The 20,644-nt window shown below is 37.0% G+C and overlaps 1 protein-coding gene across 4 annotated transcripts in view; it reads left to right on the top strand.

Annotated features, from left to right (window-relative positions):
* USP6NL (USP6 N-terminal like) overlaps positions 1 to 20,644 on the top strand; it is a 115,942-nt gene that overhangs the window by 87,450 nt on the left and 7,848 nt on the right. For all 4 annotated transcript variants that reach the window (XM_068910784.1, XM_068910861.1, XM_009683013.2 and 1 more), the window contains 7 exons: positions 1,427 to 1,536; positions 4,278 to 4,326; positions 6,039 to 6,159; positions 8,936 to 9,030; positions 11,640 to 11,705; positions 11,796 to 11,895; positions 14,151 to 14,303. In XM_068910784.1, the coding sequence (XP_068766885.1) occupies positions 1,427 to 1,536; positions 4,278 to 4,326; positions 6,039 to 6,159; positions 8,936 to 9,030; positions 11,640 to 11,705; positions 11,796 to 11,895; positions 14,151 to 14,303 (694 nt within the window). The remainder of the gene's footprint in view (positions 1 to 1,426; positions 1,537 to 4,277; positions 4,327 to 6,038; positions 6,160 to 8,935; positions 9,031 to 11,639; positions 11,706 to 11,795; positions 11,896 to 14,150; positions 14,304 to 20,644) is intronic.

Below are 20,644 nucleotides of genomic sequence, written 5' to 3'. Positions count from 1 at the left end.
GAGAAGGAAGATGCATGCTTTTGCTGTAGGTCAAACTCATTGTACATGTCAAGAGCTCCTTGTAGTTCTCTGTGCAAGGCAATTACTTACCTGTTCTTCATCTTCTGTCCCTTCTGGTTCAGGGACTCGGTTCTCTTTCTCTTCCCCCGTGCTAGAGGCTCAATTTTTTTCCCAGTCATTTTTTTTCCCCCATTATGGCAAGGATTCAGGGTGGTTCTCTTCCTATGTAAAACCGATCAGAGGCTCTGGGTCCTTGCGGCACCTTAAAGCTATCAGTTTTGTGATCCCTTCTTCTTTTCTGTCTGTCCGGGGGACAAATCATTCTGGAGGTTAGGACCTTAAATTATACGGAAAGGTACGTGAAGCTGAGATTGTGGTTGGTGTTATGCTGATTAATGGCTGCTACCAGTTGGGTCATTGATTAATAGGTAGTTCCAGACGTGCCTAAAGCTGCTGGTTGTGCTTACCAGACCCCATTGTTACCTATTTGTCCCTTTATTTTTCTTATTTTTGTCTTTAAATCTTTTTGTTTTCTTCAAGCGAAGTTCTGTAGGGTTCTGCCTCTTGACTCTCTACGGTGTTCTCTAATAATGCTTACTCAGAAATAATGTTTTGAAAATACCTTGTTGAACCCAGTTAGGAATGCCTTGCAAATTCAGCTTTTAGGGACAGCAATGAGAATAAATGTATGAATGTGGAGGGAAAATTATTGTAAGTGTGTTTAAAAAAAAAAAAAAAAAAATCCAACCTCTGCAGGCTTTATGAAGCATTCAGTGGCAAGATTGGATTTAAATAAACAACTTTAAAGAGAGTGATAAAATAGAGTTATCCTACCACTGAATTGGATCAGACCAGAAAGTCAGAGGAAATGACTAGAGAAATGTCCAGTTATTATCTGTACTTAGGAAGAAAATACAAAAATATGTAAGAAAAGAGCAGCTAAGTAAATATTACTTCTGCTTTGGAAAAACAGGCAGCAAAAGTATGAAAACCACACTCATCATTTGTTAAAAGCCCAGTCGGGAGCGCTTGCCTCTTAGATTCTTGTTTCTGGGCAGCAAAATTCCCCTTTTATCTTCCTGTTACTTACTGGAAGTGCCTTACTGAGAAATGACAATTAACACTTTGAAATGCTGAAATGTAGCCTGGAATATGGGTAGTGAATGGTGTGACACAAAAATGGATGTTAGGCGGTCGTCTCTTAAAATGTGTATTGTGAGAAAGTGTGTCTGATTCTATAACATTTGTGTACGTGTGTGCGTGTCTTGGAAATTAAAATTGTTATTTGGCTAGTTGTCGTTCTGTAGTGAGCGTTCTAAATCATTAGATGGCAGATGCTTTAGTCTAGGTATAAGGTCAGGTCGGTTTCTCCTATTTTAGAGCTTGTAATTGTAAACTTAATTTCTGTTCTTTCCTGTTTTCCTAGAAACTGAAGTGTCAAGCACGAGGGTCTTCTCCAGACATTAGACAAATTGATCTTGATGTAAATCGAACATACAGAGATCATATCATGTTTAGAGACAGATACGGTGTTAAGTAAGTAAATTGAAACTTTTTTTTTTTTTTGTTTGTCTTACAATTGGCTTCTGACCTGCCTTAAGCCTCTTTGGTCTGTCCAGGAATACTGAATGCGCGCTTCAGATTTTCAAAGCAAGATTGCCAATGTGTAATAATGTAATTATTATTACTGCAAAGCCAGATGTTCATTTCTAACTAACCAGTTTTCCCTTACTGTATGGTAGTCAGTAGCATTCTAAAGAAAAACATTTCTAAAGTGTTCTCCTCTTGTTGTCATATTTATTAAAGCCAACAAAGTCTCAGATATTGTAAATACAACAAAAACATGGAAATACTAAGTTAAGCAACTAATTGAGATTGATTACATGATTTCTGTATTTAACTGTGTATTTTTAAAAACAAAATAACTTTTACCATCCTAAATATTTTAGCCTTCCTTTGGATTTTATATTCCTTCTTTGCTAGTTTCTAATTAGGAACCAAATAGAGCAGTATTTTTGCATGGCAGCACTTCATTATTTACAAATGTAAGCCTTAATGCTTTTGGATTCTTTCAGAACATTATTTTTTTACTGTCATTGCATGAGGAATATTAGGCAGCTACCATCTTTAAAATTTCTTAATAGCGAAATAAGCGGCAATACAAACATGAGCGTTGTTGCTAGCTTGCAGCATCAGCTCCCTGCTGGGACGAATAGGGTGTTTCTTTCCCTTCTCTGAGTGTATTAATCCCCTTTTCTTTTCAAGGCAGATTCTGCTGTAGTCTGCTATTTTCCAAAAGCTATATTCAAAGAGCTGTGGACTTTAATGTGGTAATAAAACAAACATTTTCTTATATCATTCTTCTAGGAAGTTTGCAGACAAATTATAAGTACGGGGAATTTATGTGACGCCTGCAACACAGGACGGAGTGCAAAGCAGAAATTCCTAAGCCAAGACAGCTGTATGCCAAAAGTCTGGGCAGCCACTGAATTTAGATATCTCTGTGCAGTGCTATACCTGAGCTGATATGCCTTGCCTCTCAGTTGCATGTACGCAGTGCCTCAGTCAGTGTTTTTGCACGCATTTTGGATGTTAGCAGAAGCTCACCACCCTCACCGTTTGGCATTAACACAGGCAGTGCCAGTCCCTGTAGCCGTGCTGTGAGCATGCCCTCAGAGTCCATGCGAAAGCCTTCGGCTGCATAAAGCAGTTTTGCCCTTGGAGCAGTTACTGGAATTACTGTACGTGTGCTGTGCGTTTCTAGCGATTCCTTGCTGAAAATTCAGAAGTCATTTCAAATATCAGTGAAATAAAGCGTAGCTATTTTTATCACCCAGGATAATCAAGAGCTTGTTTGATTTTTTTTTTTTTTTAGTAGACTTTTGAAGGCGTTTTTTTTTCTCTCCCCTTAGGTCTTTAGAGGTATCACTGAGCGTAAATAGTACTTAAATTACGATTACTTTATACAGCTTAATGCGACTGAGATTGCATCGTTAGTTTCATGTGGTCAACGTTCCTCTCGCGGATGATAGCAAAGGTTCCTGTTTGAACGTTATAGTTGTGTCTCAGTTTGTCCTTATAAAATAAGACTCAAGCTTAACGCGTTATACTTTACGTTACGCTTTCCTTTGGTTACTGAAGGATGATTAAACCAGAGTTTTTGCAAAAGTGTGGAGGAAATGCCACAACCTAGCGATTTTGGTAAAATTCTCCAAGGGTGCAAGTCCTTCCCAGTAGGAAACATGCAGCTTTTTGCCAATGGTAAAAAGAAACCAGCAGGTTTCTTTTAACCTGCTACTAGCTATTTCTGTGCGTTTGGATTAGTGATAGGCAAGGGGAATTTCACTGGACACAAGGCACAGTATGCAAAACTCAGCAGTTAAATTGTAGCTGTTTAAGCTGCGGTCCAAACTAGCATTCACATTTCCGAGCTCTCTCCCCCAACAAACCACGGAAAGATGTGGGTTTAAAAAATTATCGTGAGAGCTTTCCACAAGCATAGAGCTGTCATTACTTGGTGTCCCAACCTGGGCAGAGCGGAGTTTATACTTCTAGTCCTACTACCTTCACAAGTTAGGATTTGTACAAGATGAGGTAGACTCTTTTTAGAGAAGGCAAAGGACCTATACTCTTTAAATCTTTAAAGCTGTTTGAATCAATAACTCTGAAGTACATGCAGAGGTCAGTATACACTGGAGGACTGCGTATAGGATGGAGAATCAGTTGATATTGCTTTTCTTCAGTTTGACAGTAGCAGTCACTTAAGATATTAAAAGCAGGCTTCAGTTTGGATGCCCAGATTAAGACACCTTTGAGGGTGCTTTGTCTATGTTAACTCTTCTACATCTCTCTTTGAAATTAATGACAACTTTTAGTGTTTTGGAGACTCGGACATCAGGTCTGGGGATGTTTAAAGTTTTGCACTCTGAATAAATCAGTGTTTGAAATGTGGCCTATGCTATGTTTCACTTTATGTGTAAAAATCACGGTCTATCACCGCTGCCTTCTCACAGCATTATAAGTATTTTTTGAATCCTTTCAACATGTCAAACATCAGAAAAGTGCTAATATCGTTAGTCAATTTGAAATCAGAAGCGCAACATCAATGTAAAGTGTTTTTCCTGCTTAGCACTAGAAAAGTTAAACTGGAGAAACAGATTTCCAAAACATAGCTCAGTACTTTTATGCTTTTCTGATTGATTAAATAAATAAATTTATGTGGAGATATATATATATATAAATTACATTATGTTCCTTTTCTACTCTTATTTCTCCAGGCAACAGTCTTTATTCCACGTTTTAGCTGCATATTCCATATATAATACGGTAAGTCACGTACTTTTTTACTGAAACATATTTTTTCTGAACATGCTGTAAGATGACTGCACTTCTGTGTCCTCTTTCTCCCAAAAAGCCTATTTCGTAGACCTTTTGAAGTACAGAGAAATAAATGATTTGCTATTGTCATGTTTTGAACCACTGAAGTTAAAAAATAAAGCAAGGCGTCTTGATTATAAGTATCTAATTTTATTGGACAGGCTGGTTCAACTGAAACTAAGTATAGCGTCTAATAAGAATAATGAATTTGTGTTGTGCTTGAGTTTTGTACTGCTGATATTTTTTTTTCCTTGTTTATTCTGTGCCTCCCACTAAGATCATTTGTATGATGCGGGGAAAAAACACAGCAGAAAGATTGGAGTGAACGGGCATATTTCATAACCTGGAGGGTTCTAACAAATGGAAAATGGTTTTAAAGACTGTATTTTCTTTACCTAAGCCCTCATTTAGGAATGCTCCTGTGTATGTATTTCATTATATTCCAGTAACAAACTTGGTCTCTGATGCAGTCCTGAATGAGGATTTCTTGAAATGGAGTTTGTAGACTGCATCCTAGGGGTCAGAAACTTCTGTAGTTGGTGATGTCTTTTCACTGCTTGCTAAAAATAGAAGAAACAGGAAAGCTATCATGTCCACATCTAACTACGTTCTTATACAGTATCTTCTCATTTATTCTGCCCACTTAGGTAATTTTTGTACGTATTTCATTTTGCATCCATCGGCAGCTCTGTAGAATTCAGTGTAAAAATATGTGAAGTTAAGAAGGGAAGGGTGAACTATTTACAGATTGAGGGCTAAGTAATTATTCAAGTTAGGTATCACTTTGCTGCTTTTTCAGCGTTTTAGAAAACGTAGCTGAAGTTTCTTTCCTGTTTCATTTTCTGTCTCCTCACAGTTGTTTGGCCCATGAGAGAGCTTGCACTTCTGTTTTTAATGCTGGAATATGTTTTCTTTCACTTAGTATGTTGCCTTACTTTTTTTTATTGTCAGCTGCCTTGAGACATATTGAGGAATAAAATTCTGGAAGGAGAATCTTTCTTTATATATCTTCTGTAGTCCAGTTAGTTCTGGACTAACTAATAACTTCAAATTGCATGGAATGTATTGTTTAAAATCAACTGTTACTCTGCAGGTGACAGGAATACTGGAGTTTTTTATTTAGCACTTATGCTGTTGCATTTTTCTTCTTAACACATCACAGTTCTTATGCTTTGGTTTTATTTCTAGGGCAAAGTTCTACTGAGAACTTTTAAATCTAAAAACCTCCCTGAACACTTAGTTCATTCTCCTCAAATATTGTATCAGTTAGAGGTCACCCTGTTGAAAACTCCCAGGTTTATCAGATGGTGTCCCAAGTGTAAGAAAACACTAAACTGAAGTGGCAAATGCAACCGTTCTGAGACTAAGGTGATGTATTGATGTATTTATCTGACGTCATTTATATCAACAAAGATGTTGTGTATCAGTAGAGAGTTATAATGAACAATCAAACTTCCAGTTTACTTTTCAGTTGGAGGACAGGGCATCATCTATTCTGTCTGTGAATATTTAACATTTTAGAAAGTAATGTCTAATGGTGTTATAATCAGAGAGCTTATGCTATCAAGACAGGTCTCCTCTTTTCCCAGAAAAAACTAACAGCTCGTGGATTTGAGGTTTTTCTTCTCAGCATTTTACTATTTTCATTGTCTAATTTCCAGGAAGTTGGATACTGTCAGGGAATGAGCCAGATCACAGCTTTGCTCCTTATGTACATGAATGAAGAAGATGCCTTCTGGGCCTTGGTGAAACTCCTCTCGAGTCCGAAGCATGCTATGCATGGTATGGAATTTCAGTTTGCCCTATTTAAATTGGAAATTATTTGAAAACAGGACTACAGTGTTCTGGGTGTATGTCCAAAATAAGAGATAATAGGAGCTTTATAAGCTCCCATTTGTAGCGGGGGCTATTGGATGTTACTGGAACTCAACCATAATTGTAAGTAATTGTTTTTAAAAGTTAGAGCTTTCGAATAGTTCTTAATGAAAATCAGATGTTTCCTTTCCTCTTAATCTGTCATATATAACCAGTTGAAAGCTGGTTATGTAGACATCTGAAAAGCAAGTGGAAACCTCTAATGCAGAACGTGTAGAGTAATGTTATGGCTATGCTGTCATTTGGCAGGAAAAGAGTCCAGAGTAAACAGCTGACACTATATCGAGGCATTAGCCTTGAGTTTCTTAGTTATATCTCTGCCGCAGACAGAACTTCCTTCTCTTGCAGTCTTGTTACTTTCCTATTGTTGGTTGTTCTCTCTTTCCATTTTAAGTTCAGTGTGATCTAGGCATATCCCACGCCCGTAGGGATGGAACAACTCCAGGAATTCCAGCATCTTCTGTAGATGTTAATGACAAGGTGATTCAGAAAAGCTGTAGTTCTTGGAAGCCTGAAAAAGTAAATATTGTCTAGAACTTACTTGAATTTTAAGGCTTTTTAGCAAATTTCCAGCATATTTTTACTTTCTCATACCGTGATAGCTCCCTGCCCTGACTGCTCAAAGTTTCTGGACGTTCTCTGCCCCCAGTGCAATGTGTGTGTTGGCTATTTTTCTGTTTGTATACTTGCTCAGAGTTTTCAAGTTTTTGACAAAATAGTGATAGCTGAAGTGGGAGTAAGTGCCCTAAATAAAAGTTGAACTCATCAAGAGTCAGAAACCTCCTTGGAGCTTTACATGATGGTAATACACACTAAGAGAATCTTCTAGACATCTGTATCTGTAGATTTATCAGTAATCAAGAACTACAAAAGTACAGCTATGTAGACTGCTGAGCTCCTCAAAGATCATGGGAAATTTTAGTTGTTTTGGGGAATGAGTCTAAATCAACTTATTATATTCAAAATCTGTTGATCTGGTATTGATGTATGGAGTTCCACGGATATCCGTAGCTGCCTTTTAAAGATGCCATAGACTCTAAAGAGGATTTTAAAATTTTTTACAGATTTTAAGTATTAGTGTTTCGTCTTTTTTTTTTTTTTTAATGGATGAGAGTCGTAATGTTGGAATGCGATGCTAACGGAGCAGTCTAACGTGAATTGCTCAGACTTATTTTTGTGGTCATCGTTTGAACTTGCTGTGGAGAACGAAAGGAGGTTCATCTGGCAGCTGGTGCAGGGCAGATCTATTGCTTGTAGACGTACGGGAGTCGGTGCACTGTTGCTGAATGCCCAATCTGAAATATATATAATCAGTTGTGCTACCAATAAGACTAAACTGAAATCAAACATGATACTGGTTTCTGTGCTGTTCTTAAACACTGTTTACCTACTCTTTAAAGCCTAGACCATTTAAATTCCAAATTGCTGATATTCCCAAAGAAAAAAAATTACCATCGCGCGGGATGCCACTGAAATCAGACTGCTCTCTGAAATGAATGGCTGCCTATAAAAATCATAGGGATGGGCCAAATAGTTAAATAAGAAGGGTACAGGCGAGAATAGGGTAGTTAAAAGTTCCTCCCTGTAGACATAGCTTTCCATCCTTTTTTTTCTCCTCTACCAGTGATCTGGGGACATAGAATGTTTTGTGGGGGGCGGGGGGGATAAAAACATATGTGTCTTGAATACGTATACGGTCAGATTAATCCCTGGTATAACACCACTTGAAATCAAGGGGTGACTGTGACCTCTTGATATTTCATATTTTATGTATGAGGTGAAAGTCTCCAAACGATAAAATACACATAGCTGACCCTGAAAATCATTTAGGTTTTTGAAAATTGTCTTTTGGGTCTTTTATAATCTTACAAATTAAAGATAATGAGTGGGCATATAGGAATCAGAAGAGCATCTTTCCATGGAGAAAGTGCCTTTGAATGTTATTAATGTTGGCTGGTTAGCTGTGAAGTAGTCATTCACTGTTTATGTTTTAAAAAAAAAAAAAAAAAAAAAAAAAGAATCACCTTGCCTCTGTTAGTAAAATTTCCTAATATGGAACCTGGCCCTTCTTTTTCAAGATGCCAGTATGAGTATTCATTCTGTGAAACTAAGCCTGGATGAATCTGAGTTAGTAAATCCTGCAGCTCAGTGACCATGGACTAAATTATATAATTGGAAACTAGACATTAATATCTAAGCTTGCTGTTTTTACATTGTCTTGCCTATCCATTTATTTGGCCTTAATAGAATAACCTTCTAATTCATCTTTCTTTGTGGTCTTGTCTTCAGTGCAGACAGTTATAAAAGCTGTCTGTGTTGTCTGCCTTTCTGTCATGGATTTGCAGGGCCTAATCTTGATTTATGCTTTAAAAATGTTTGATTAAAAAAATGAATAATTTTAAATTTGGTTTCCGCATGCTCTTATAGTGAGGTAGGCCAATGTCGGACAGATGCAACTGGTGCCATCTACCACCAATAATCTAATAATAGGCAATAAGGGAAGGGTTGTTTTTTTTTCAGTCATTAGGGCAGGAGTATATGCATATTCTTACGTTGTTATGAAAATGTATTCAGATCCAGTGGTCTTTAGAAGGATAATGTTCTCAGTGCTCTGAAAGCCTTTTTAAAATTACTGTTATTTTATGGTACATACACCTGTTACATGATCAACTTCTTTCCTTAGGGTTTTTTATTCCTGGTTTTCCAAAACTGTTGAGGTTTCAAGAACATCATGACAAAATACTGAAAAAATTTTTGTCAAAACTTAAGCAACATTTGGTAAGTATAACAGGATAAAAGCAATGCTAACTTAGTTTGCTACCTTTGTTCAGTTTAGGTTACTGCACTAGGTTAAGAATACCTGAAACCTCAGGTAAGCTCTGAAAGGCAGAAGTACTATTGCTTTCATTGCAGACAGTCATGAAGCATCCTGGCTGAGTTACGTTAAAATTAATTGATTGGATGCTTAAAGTCAGTAAATTGTGTCTCTCACTTTGACCTCTAAGTTAAGGCAAAGACGTGGATCTTCTGCTTGGCATTGTGAAAACTGCTGCATAGTAAGTTGCTTTTAAAACATTTTATCAAGAATTTATCACGTAGAGACTCCTGTACCTTGTCCGCGGACGGCGATGGCTTTGCAGCCAGCTGGTTTTAATATCTATTGAAAAAGTAACTCTCATAAGAGCAGTGGATAATCTTTTTAAAATTTGGACATAATCAATAGCGTTTTCTCAGAGATAAAATGTTGAGTGTTATTTCTTATGATGCTCTTAAACAAGAAATAATGCATTTTTTTTGTTAATTTTGGTTGTATTTATTCTAAGCAACAAATAACAGCCATATTCTATTTTTCTAATGGTAGTACAGTGCCCTTCCAACATAGTCATCAAGAATTTTCTTTTACAATCATGTTGGTTCTGCTAGAATCCATTTCTATGTCTTAATTAGTAGTATAAGAGATACTCAGGTGCAGCAGCATCTTGTAAGAGCCACACCTTGTAGCTGATTGCAAACATTAATTTCTCAGGAATATATTATTTTATTTAGTATATTTATCTCCCTAGCAAAACCAAAGCAATGGAGGAGCAAACTAGCACCTTGGCAATGATTAATTGCTTCTAATATGTGCCAGTTGTATTACAAACTATAATTTAATGTCGTCTTTAGCAATATGCTGTTAGACTTGCTCAAAACACAGAATTAGGCATATCTGGTTAGAAAAAAAATCTTATTTTAAAAGGTCAAGCCAAAATTAGTCATATACGACTATCTTGACATATTAAAAAAAAAAAAAAAATTTAAATCAAGACCAATTCTGTAACTGGCTTGGCTCTGAAATGGAAGTCGTAGATTCTTTTTTCACAGTAAATGCAAGATGAAGGCTCTGGTCTAGAAACGTTTTCTTATTCTGGCTTTTGAAGTTGTCATGTTTTGAGGATTAAATACTTAGTTGTCCAGAAATGATTGGATGGTGTTAAGAGTGAATCATACAAGGCCCTTCAATTTTGTATATTGACTGTGTATCCCTTACACTACGTTTAATAATGAAGAGCTTTCTGTTTTGTGCTTTTCACCCCCTTGAATCACTTAAAGATCTGCGAAAAAGTTGCTTAATTGAAAAACCTAATTGAAATTAAATGCTTTGATAGCTCCCTTCTGAGAGAGTCCTTGGCCGTTTTTATTTGGAGTTGTCTGAGAAAAATTCATTATATATATTTATTATACCTTTTTCTTTCAGTTTTAAATCAAGGCATATTACTATTTTTGTGTGAATTATTTCAGTGTCACTAAAATTAACAGAACTATATCAGTCTTTTTTTTTACCAGGGAAAGACCTGGTCCATTATGTCTTTTTCTTTGCCTAAGCTAATGATCATTCTTATAGGTTAGAAAATCTCATAGTAAGGTGATTTTTGTTCTGTCTGCTTCTTTTTAAGGACTCTCAAAATGGAAATAGCTCATAAAGATTATTTCAGTTACATTGACATTAGAAATTATTTTTCGTCATTTTTCACTGTGGATATATCACCGAGATGACCCCATTTTAACTTGGAGAATGATGGAGGTGACACCTGCAGATAAACCTGAGGGTTTTGAACCCTTGTGCAGAAGTGCTTATTTTATGTTTGTATACTTGAAATCTGTGGTAAAGCCGAAGGTCACGAGCATGGAATATTATGTTAGCCAATAGTTAAAATTCAGAATTTCTTAACTTTTCAACTTTTACTTTCTTCTTTCCTCTAACTGCACAAACACTTTTAAAAAGCTCCTGTGGAGCATCGAGGCTTGAGCCATATCTGAAAAGACTGGTGTGCCATATGGGCCACGTGGACACTAAGCCCCTTAGTTAAGCAATGAAATCCATTATCAGTCTAGGTGCTATTTTGAGGTCCTGTATTTAAACAAAGTGATTGTCTTAGACTGGTTTCTCATAGATAGATATCTTTCACAAAATCATTTCAACATTTGCCGGCTTTACTAGCAGAGAAATGAAAGACCAAAGAGACCCAGTGCTTGAACTCTGGCTGCTCCGGACGTAGTTTATTTTGTTGAGAGAGGATTTAATTCTCCTCTGTCCCTGTCCCAAGAGTAAGATGAAAGTCTAAGATATGTTTATACCTCTGCATCTTCAAGTACATGTTTCTTAAGAAACGAGGTTGATGAAGGAAAACTATAAAGGGCAGAAATAGTATTTGTTAGATTGAAGCAGCAGTGCTTAGTGTAGTTGAATGAATTCTGTATGAAGAATATTGGGATACTTTAGCCTCAAGGTCATTTGATCAGTGAGCAAAATATCTTTCCATGGCCAGTGCAAAACATTCCTAGATTCTTGCGAGTGGTTTTGAACTTCTGTTTTTTTTTTTTTTTTTTTTTTTTTTTTTTTACAGGACTCCCAGGAGATTTCCACTAGCTTTTACTCAACGAAATGGTTTTTCCAATGTTTCCTTGATCGTGTGAGTATGTTTTCTGTCTTCCATTTCTGTTTTTTAATTGTGGGTTGGGACAGACTGTGCTCACCCTGTTGGCTAATTCTGTTGTTGCAGACTCCCTTTACATTAAGCCTCAGGATATGGGATATCTACATACTTGAAGGAGAGCGGGTTCTCACTGCTATGTCTTACACAATTCTGAAACTACACAGAAGTAAGAAATCTCTCAAACATTTCAATACTAAATAGAGATTCAGCTAGTGTTGCTCTTATTTTGAGTAGCGTGATCTTTTGTGAAAATCTTAGTTTCCCTTATTAACTCATGCTATTTATAACAAGTATTTTTCTCTCCCTATGCGCAAAAAGAACAAAATCTTTGTGTTATTACTGTGTATGATTGCCAAAGGAAAACTATGGTATAATTGTGGCAATAAGCTTTTAGATGGTGTTACAGTTGGCCCAAAAATCAGACTTATGTTAAAGGATTAGACAAGTACAGTTACAGCATGGGACTTTAAAAATTTTTATATTTTCAGGAATTGTGTCTGGTGAATGTAAGTAACTGGCAGAAATGAAGGATTTATTAGAGCAGCCTAGTTATTTTAAACTTCAACGGGTTTTAGTTCCGTGGTTTGGAAATGGTTTGTTAGCCACAACAGGATTTATGTTAATGAAAAAATGCACAAAGAATCGAGAGACTAATTCCTGTTTCTTTTGCCACTAAAACCTGGGAGTCTCTCAACAAACAATCCAGCAGCCAGGAATCATCAGTGTATATGTCTCATTTTATACCATTTTTTATCTGAGAATATAACTTGAATTCAAAATTTCCATAGACTGCCTGGGTGGCCTTTTCTTCAGTCTCTTGCATACAGAGAAACTAGGACGTAGAATTTTGAAGAGGAGAAATAGTTGTCCAAAGCTTCAATGCCTGGTGCCGCGAGGTGATTTAGTACCATAACTTCCAAAGGACCCCAGAAGTTTTTGAGAACGGATGTTAGCTTCTAAATTACTTGGGCGTTTCTCAGTGTATTTCCTTGTAGCTTGAGTTGGATGATCTTTTCCTCTGTGACTTTAGCTTTCTCAGTGAAGTCATTTAAGTCTGTGCAGATTCAGAGATCTGCATGGAGCTTTTTGCACGATTGATGTCTTAATTTGCTTGCTAGTGTACCCTCGTTGAACTGTGGTGATAGTACATCACCGTCTCACTGGGGTGTGTTCATTAGTTTGTAAACGGCTTTGAAAAATGAAAAATGTTGTGATTTGTAATTATTGTACTTAAGAAAGCAGAGTATTTAGAGGCAAGTCGGTAAGTCAGTAGGCTTAGCATTTAGGTTAATCTTCTTTGTTTGCAGATAGACACTTACTTGAAATTCTTCTTTCATCACTCCTGTTTTTATGGGAAAAAAAGGAGGAAGAAGTCTTGGTGCAGCTTTGCTTGCATTATAGTGCATAGCAACTTTATACATAACCAAAACACTGAGACTAGCTTGTGGCAACAGAGAATAGACTAGAGGCAGTGGGGACTGGCAGAGAAGAGGATAGAGGGAAAATCAGATTCTGATTTGTTTTCCAGTCTCTGCTTGCATTGGTGTCTACCCTTGAAGGCACTGATAGGAAAGCTATCCAAACAAAATGTCATTGTGCAGTACATGCCAAAAACATTTTTATTACAGTGGTAAAAACATTTTTGGTGGTTTAAGTATAAAATGTGTACGTTCTGGAACTTTTGATGACATACATATGCTTAAAGAAACCGCATAGGTATGTAGTTACAGCCTTGCAAGCAACACACATTTGTGTGGAAATCATGGTCTTATTGCTGTGTTTAAAAAAAAAAAAAAAAAAAAAAAAAAAGGGAAAGAAAAATAAATCTCTGACTGATAACTATAAAATGACTTTCAAAATGTGACCTGAATTAACTGAAGCAGCAAAAAGTACCTGAATTTTCAGAGAGCCTGAAGCAGTGGCTCTGAGGTGTGAACTGCCACACTCATTTCATTGGCAGTTAATTCATTTATGATTGAAGGTACTTTAAATGTCAATTTTTAGACTATTTCACCGCTTTTAAACAGCGGGAGAATGAACTTTTTGAAGATCTTCAACAGTGTTTTGTAGGCTGAGGATGCAGGCTGAAAAATAAAGACCTGAAGAAACAGGTGAAGGCTGAAGGAGGTGATTTTGATTTAGTTTTTGTGAAGATGCTCTATTTTGGAAAACATTGTCCTAAGCAGAGAATGATGAGTGGAAAGCATTTTCATGCAAAATTGCAAGTGAATTTTTAATGTGTTTTATATATTTTATTTAGTGTAGAATTCTATTTCCTGCTTGATTAATAGGTGTGTTTTTCATTCCGTCTTGGAAGTTATTGCAGAATTCGTAAAAACATGTAATGTTTTAAGTACCTCTTCCAAATTTAATGTTCATCCTCCAGATATTTTTAATCTGTAATATTTTCTTCTTGCCTAGAGCATTTGATGAAATTACAAATGGAAGAGCTTGTAGAATTTCTGCAGGAGACTCTAGCCAAGGATTTCTTCTATGAAGATGACTTTGTAATAGAGCAGCTCCAAAATTCTATGTCAGAATTGAAACGAGCAAAGTTGGATTTACCAGCAGCTGGTAAGAGACTTGTCCACATGCAGATTTAGATGCCCAGAGCTGTTCACACCTGGTCCCTTTTTAAAGTGTTAACTCATGCTGTTAAAACTTATGCAAATGTTTGTTTTTTTCATCAGTGCATACTGATTCCTTCCCTTCCCCCCCCTCCCCCCCCCCCAATATTTTACAGTTGAAAAACAGTACCCTTCATTTCATGAGTTTGCTCTTTTTTGGTATTTTGCTTACTGGTTGCAAACGAATGGCCAAGTACTTTATGGTACAGGATACTTTAAAATCAGAATATGGGCTGTTTTATTAAGTTGGATGGAAATATATATAAGACAAAAGATTAAAATTATTGGGAGCAACATGTTTTCTCAGACTCTAAATTGTTCTGTAGCTTGATTAGGTGTGGAACAAACCAGGTCAGATACTTTCTCCTCTTAGTCAAATGCAGCTTTTGAAATCTTTGCAGGTGATGGATCTTCTGGGTGTTTAACTGAATTGCTTTCTTCCTTTGTTCTTGGCCTTTGTGTGCTTTTCAGCTGCAGAGCAGGGAGAGTTGTTTCTCTGAATGGTACTTTTGAAGTGTGCAACAGATCTCTTCTTCCTCTTTTGAGATTCTGTTATCTTTTATATCCCACCACAAAGATCTTTTAATTTTTTTTCTTGTAATTATTCACAATTCTTTCTCATTTATCCCTGTTAATTTAAAAAATAGTATGTAAGAAAGAATGTATGGTTTATAAAATTACAGAAATATGGCAGAAATGACCTTCAGTTGTTAAAGGTTAGCTTTCGGAAATGAAGAAATGTCAGAATAAAGGTTGCCCGTGTAGCCTTGTTGTGGTGATGTATTCTTGAAGTTGTTTGAAGTGTAGTTTCATTATGGAACTTAATTTTTCTCATCCTGTAGCCCTTATTTATTGCATTCAGTATTGAGCTGTTTCAGGGCCACTCATCACTAATAGATAGGTATTGCTTCTGATTCTTCAGCAGATTTGTCTCTCTGGCCTAGTCACACACTTTCTGTACCTTTTCTTCCTATCACCTTGGCTTCTTGTCCCATGTTTCTAGCTTCTTTTGCTCCCTGTTCTTAATTTTTCCCTCGTTCTGGTTTTCCATAACATTTCTCCTGTCACACTTTCTCCTTCCCCTAGTAGGTTCCAGCAAGTCTAGTTCCTGCTCCTTCTTGTCTCTTCATCTGCCCGGTCTTCTCGTTCCTTCTCATCCATAGACTCCTTGTTCAGTGAATGCACAGTTCCTCCTCTGCTGCTGCGTGTACTGTTTCTCCGCCTTTTGAATCACAGCTGTCCCGTCCTGCCTTCTCTCCATCCTTTCTTGCAAGCTGGCTTTCAGTCTTTTCTTATTTTCAGTGCAAGTTGCTCTTTTCAGCACAGTTCCTCGGTTGCCTGCTTTGTCAGACATATTTTCTCACCTGATGCTTGATCATGGTGACTGGATGTGAGCAGACGTGTCATTGACCAACTTTGTCTTTTAGTGTCAATTCCACTTGATCATGCTAAAGGCAGATAGGATGATTGGAGTGTTTTCTGCTAAATTTTGAATGCTTAAATTTTCTAAATTTTCTAAATTTCTAATTTTTTTTGCTAAATTTAAAATTTTTAATATTTAATAAATGTTAAATGTCTTCATGGTTTTGTGTGAACAGCGAGGTGTGCTTTCCCCCGTCCCCTCCTTTCCCTCAGAAACTTAACTTATTTGTAGATGGGTGGACTTTTCATGGAAGTGGTAAAAGAAATTCACGAATGAGAAGCTTCTGATTTCCACTTGAAGGTGTGGCAGCATGGAGTAAGGAGAGGTTTTATAAGTTGCCATGTGGTGGAGTTAGTGGTTTTTTTCAGTCTAGGAAATCACATATGTGTAACTTCTGTTGAGTTTCTGGGGAAAATACAGAATTTACTGAAAGTTTGCTTGATGGAAAAAATGAAGGTAGAAAGTCTGTTCCTAACTTAGCTGGTTTTAGGGCTTCTCTTTTGGAAGAAGGTGAGTGAAACCCATTCAAGTGAAATCTTGTTTGAGAATACTCTGGATTGTACCAGAGACCGCAGGTGACACAAGAATCATCCACCTTGCTGCGCGGTAACAGTTTGAGACACAAAGAATCTTCTTGTAGAGGCCGAAAGCAAAAGGTAGCAAATACGTCTCCTTAATGAGACATTGTGGCAATGGGATGCAAGTTGTTTGGTTTCATATCTTGCACGGTTAAGAAGTGTGACTCTTGATGTGAGTACCTTATAAGCCAGCAATTATTTTGAGCCGTACTGCCTCTTTCTTGCTAAAGCAATGTCAGTGTCGATAAAATGCCTCTTTTTTTTTCTCAACGTGAATGGTTTAATTTTAAAATAAAAATAAGGAAAGCAAGGCTACAGTGAAATATATTTCAGTGCTGGATGAGGAAGTTAGCTTTTTTCTTTTTCATTTCAAAGTAGCCTGGGAAAGTCTCTCTGTGTGGTTTATTTTTGCCAGGGGTAGATGGGAACATTACTTAACCTTTCACAAAATAAATATAAAATGCCTTTATCCTAATCCTTGGAAATCTAGCTGATTTGTCTGCTGTTATCTGTAGTTGAATGAGACTGCCTCGTTTGTTCTTCATATGAATTTCACAAGCCTTTGATTTTTTTTTTTTTTTCTCCCCACTCTGATGTTCATTTTGGTTTTACTAATCACTGTCTTCAGGCAATATTATTTTTCTACAGGTTCTCAGTTTCTCTAGACATTCAGCCTTGTTCCCGTGTCTGTCTGTATCTCTCTTATCTATACTACCTTTAGCCTATCCTTAAAATTTTTCTTTCAATTCTGTATAGAACTTAGGAAATCATTACAGGTCATGCAGAAATACACACGAAAATATCGGGCTCTTGGCTTATATATTCGTTGTAGTCTGAGAAAGTAATATTTATTTTCATTTTCTCAGCTGAAATCGGAGCACCGCTCCGTGTTCTATGTTTTTTACAGTGAGTAAGTTACACGTTTAATTATTAAAAAATAAAATAAAAATGAATGTTTAAAAAAAAAAAAAATCTCCACCAGACAGTTGCATCAGTGTCTGTCATCCAGGAATAGCAGCAAGCTAATTAAGCTCTGTGGAATTTTCCATCTGGCATCCTTTGTTCGGCTGTATAGATCTGCCTGCCCTAGTAGGGTAAACTGTGGTAGGATATTAAGAGGTATTAATTTTTGCATTACTTTAAAGCGGATGTCTGGCTATGTCTGAGGTAGCTTTCTCTGGCTTGCTGCTCCTATGGTTTTTCCCACAGAATTAGAGAGTTCCTTTCCCTCTCCAGAAGAGAGGGGAGGGAAAGGACTTTTTTCACCGCTTTCACACCAGTAAAACCTTTGAAATGCTCAACCAGAACACTGACATTCCAGGGGTGCAGCTGATGCTAATTTAAGGACCTCAGTTGAATGCCTTTGCCTGTGCTAGGGCTATTTTACATAAAAACAGAGTGCAGATTTTCATGCCTTTTTCTGGTCTACATGGTGATCAGTATAGGATAGTCCATAGATTGAGGGGGAAAACCATCGGAGGATGGCTCCTAAGCTATGTGCTATTCAAAAACCCAGGGTAGGTGTCTACATTGTGGGGGCTATGTGGCGACAGTAGACAATTTGAATAAGCGCTGCTGCTCTTGTCAAGCCGCTTACTTATCAAGCCCTCAGAGGATGAGCTGCAATAGTTACAGAGCAGAAACTGTCCATCAGGGTACTTCCTCTGACACATTCTCAGTTAGAGTTAGTAGAAAAGGATTGCCTAGTATTGCCTGGTATTTTCTGTGCCTGGAACGTTATCAAGGGTCTCTACACCACAGCAGGTTCTGGAGTAGCACGCTCCTCCATATCCACACGACTCCTCTTTTCATCTTCTTAAGGAGCCCAGTCTGAAGCAGGGTGGGCAGTCTCTTCCTTGATTTAAGGATAATGCCTAGATTATAGTAGAAGGAACTTTCTTGGGAGGTGCCACGGATTTCCAAAGTTTCTTGATGAGGACTCTTTCCTTCCTTTTCTCCTTTTTACTTGTCCTTTATTTAAAGCAACAAGGAAAATGCTTGAATTGCTCACAAAAGATGGATGAAATTTCCTGCTTTACTATAAGTTATTTCTGTAGGACTACTTTTAGTAAATAATGTTTAATGAACAATATATTAATGTAATCTGGGTATTTATGTGTAGTGTCTGACTGCAATAAATAAAAGTACTTACTAGTGAAAGTTCTATGTTCTACTTAAAGTACACGAATGCAATAGATTATTAACCTACTGGTTCATGGATGGGTCAGTTAGGCCCACGATCAAGACTAGAGGCCCTCAGGTTTACTCTCAAGACAATTTCTCACCCATGTCTTGATACAAGATGCCCTGAAAAGGGAGGAGAGAGGGATCCAGGGACTCTCTTTTTTTTATGACTGAAAGTTTAATAGACCTTACAATAGCTGAGAAGACCTTAATTCAGAGATAAAGGTCTTGAGCCTTAATTTTAAAGAAAATACTGCCTGATTTGGAGACTACTGTGGTCCTGTTGATTGCCTCGGTTATCTCTGTGGGGGGAACAGCTGCTTTAAACTCCATATTACGCAGTTGCCTCTCAAGCTTTTCTATACTCAGGGGCAGCTAGCAAAGAAGTTTGAATCTTAACGATTGCCACAGATTTATAAATGTTTATCTGCAGTTTATCTTTAAATTTATATGTTAATGGCAGTTATTATCAATATCTTTTAGTCATATATTTGTCTATTCCAAGTAATCATCTGTGGCAGTCCAGAAATATGTACTAAACTAATAGTCTATTAAATAATGTCTTATCTCTGCTGTTAATCAATTTTATGAAAGCGAAAATGATAGCAATCTGTAACTCAGCTTGACTTTACTGTTTCTAATGCTTCTAATTCTTTCTCTTTTGATTTTGTTTTGTTTCAGAGGAATTTTGGATTTTTCACTTACGTATCGAGAATACACAAGTAGCTATTTCATACAGCGCGCTTCACGTTTTAATCAACTAATTTTTCTGCCTTGTTTTCTGGTGTGAGATGAGTGTTTTACAGTGTTATGAAGGAAATAGTATGTGGAATGGTATTATTTTGAGCAGTTTTAGACATTGACTTGGCATCATTTAAAAGTCTTTGCTGTTTAAAACTGGCATGTTTTTGTTAAATATGATCCAGGTAGTTAACAGCGGTTATTATTCGTAGTCCTTTGACAGACCCTTTCAAGAAGGCAGATTTTTCCAGGAAAAAAAAAGTTGGAATCAATGATGTAAAACTAAGTGACTGAATTGAGAATTTTTTTTAAGATACCTCGCGGACATGTGGCTGGCCACATTGACCACCAAGACTGTTAATCTTTTCCCCTCCTTATCTAAAGGCAGAGGCTTGTAAAGTAAGTTTTTGTCAGTGCTACAAATTTGACGTAGCTGCAAAGAGGCAAACTGTGTATTCGGTTCCACGGTCGTCATGTTGTCAGCCGAGATTTCACTTCAGTATCTCCTTTGCTAATGATGGCATATAAAGGAGGAGGAACAGAGTTTGACTTTGAGACAGCAGTCTTGAGCTTCTAGTGCAAGCACTTAAATTTCTTTAAAATTCTCTTGGACTTGTAAGCTGAACTAGTAAGATGGGAAGTCACTGATGGAAAATAAACATAAAGTATCAAGATGTCATTTTAAGAGGTGTTTTTATGACCATTACCATGCTTGAAAACTGTGTTAGAACAGTCAAAGTGCATGTATTCTGGTGCTGAAATTAAGGACTAGACTGTTATTCACTGGAGAGAGCACTTAAAGCACTTTACTCCAATTATATGTCTGCTGTTCAATGCATGAGGCTGTTAGTGCCTCCTAAAGCAATTATCTGTAAAGTCTTGTAGTTGAGATTGACTTCCACTGGGTGGTGACCAAGACTTGTTAGAGCAGGAGTTAAGTCGGTAGAATAAAACTTTCTTTAATATGACTTGAATTTTTTATCTTTTTGGGAATAGAAGGATCTGCACGTATTTGTTTTGCTCCTTTTCATGTCAGGTATTATGTTTCCATCTAGCACACAAACACTTGATTGTTCTTGTTTCGTTTAATTCTCTCCATCTACTTCATCTTGTCTCATTCTTTGCCCTCTCCACCCAGTTTTCTTTGTTGTTTGTTTATTTTTCACTAATACTACATGCAGGGCAACTACATCACTGCCTTTATTGTAAAGGAAGAATAGGAAATCCTATAGGGCCAGCTCTGTAAATTCGGATATAAGCTATCGCATTTGTCTTTGGGAAAACCCAGTAAATAATCTGTCTAGAAACCCATTTTGTTGAAGGAAACGGGGAGAGAAGAATGAGAATTATCCAGTTCTACAT

This window comes from Struthio camelus, chromosome 1 (assembly GCF_040807025.1).
Source record: "Struthio camelus isolate bStrCam1 chromosome 1, bStrCam1.hap1, whole genome shotgun sequence".
NCBI classification, from domain to species: domain Eukaryota; kingdom Metazoa; phylum Chordata; class Aves; order Struthioniformes; family Struthionidae; genus Struthio; species Struthio camelus.
Note: the sequence above shows the minus strand (reverse complement) of the source record. Positions and strands in the feature narration are given on the sequence as shown.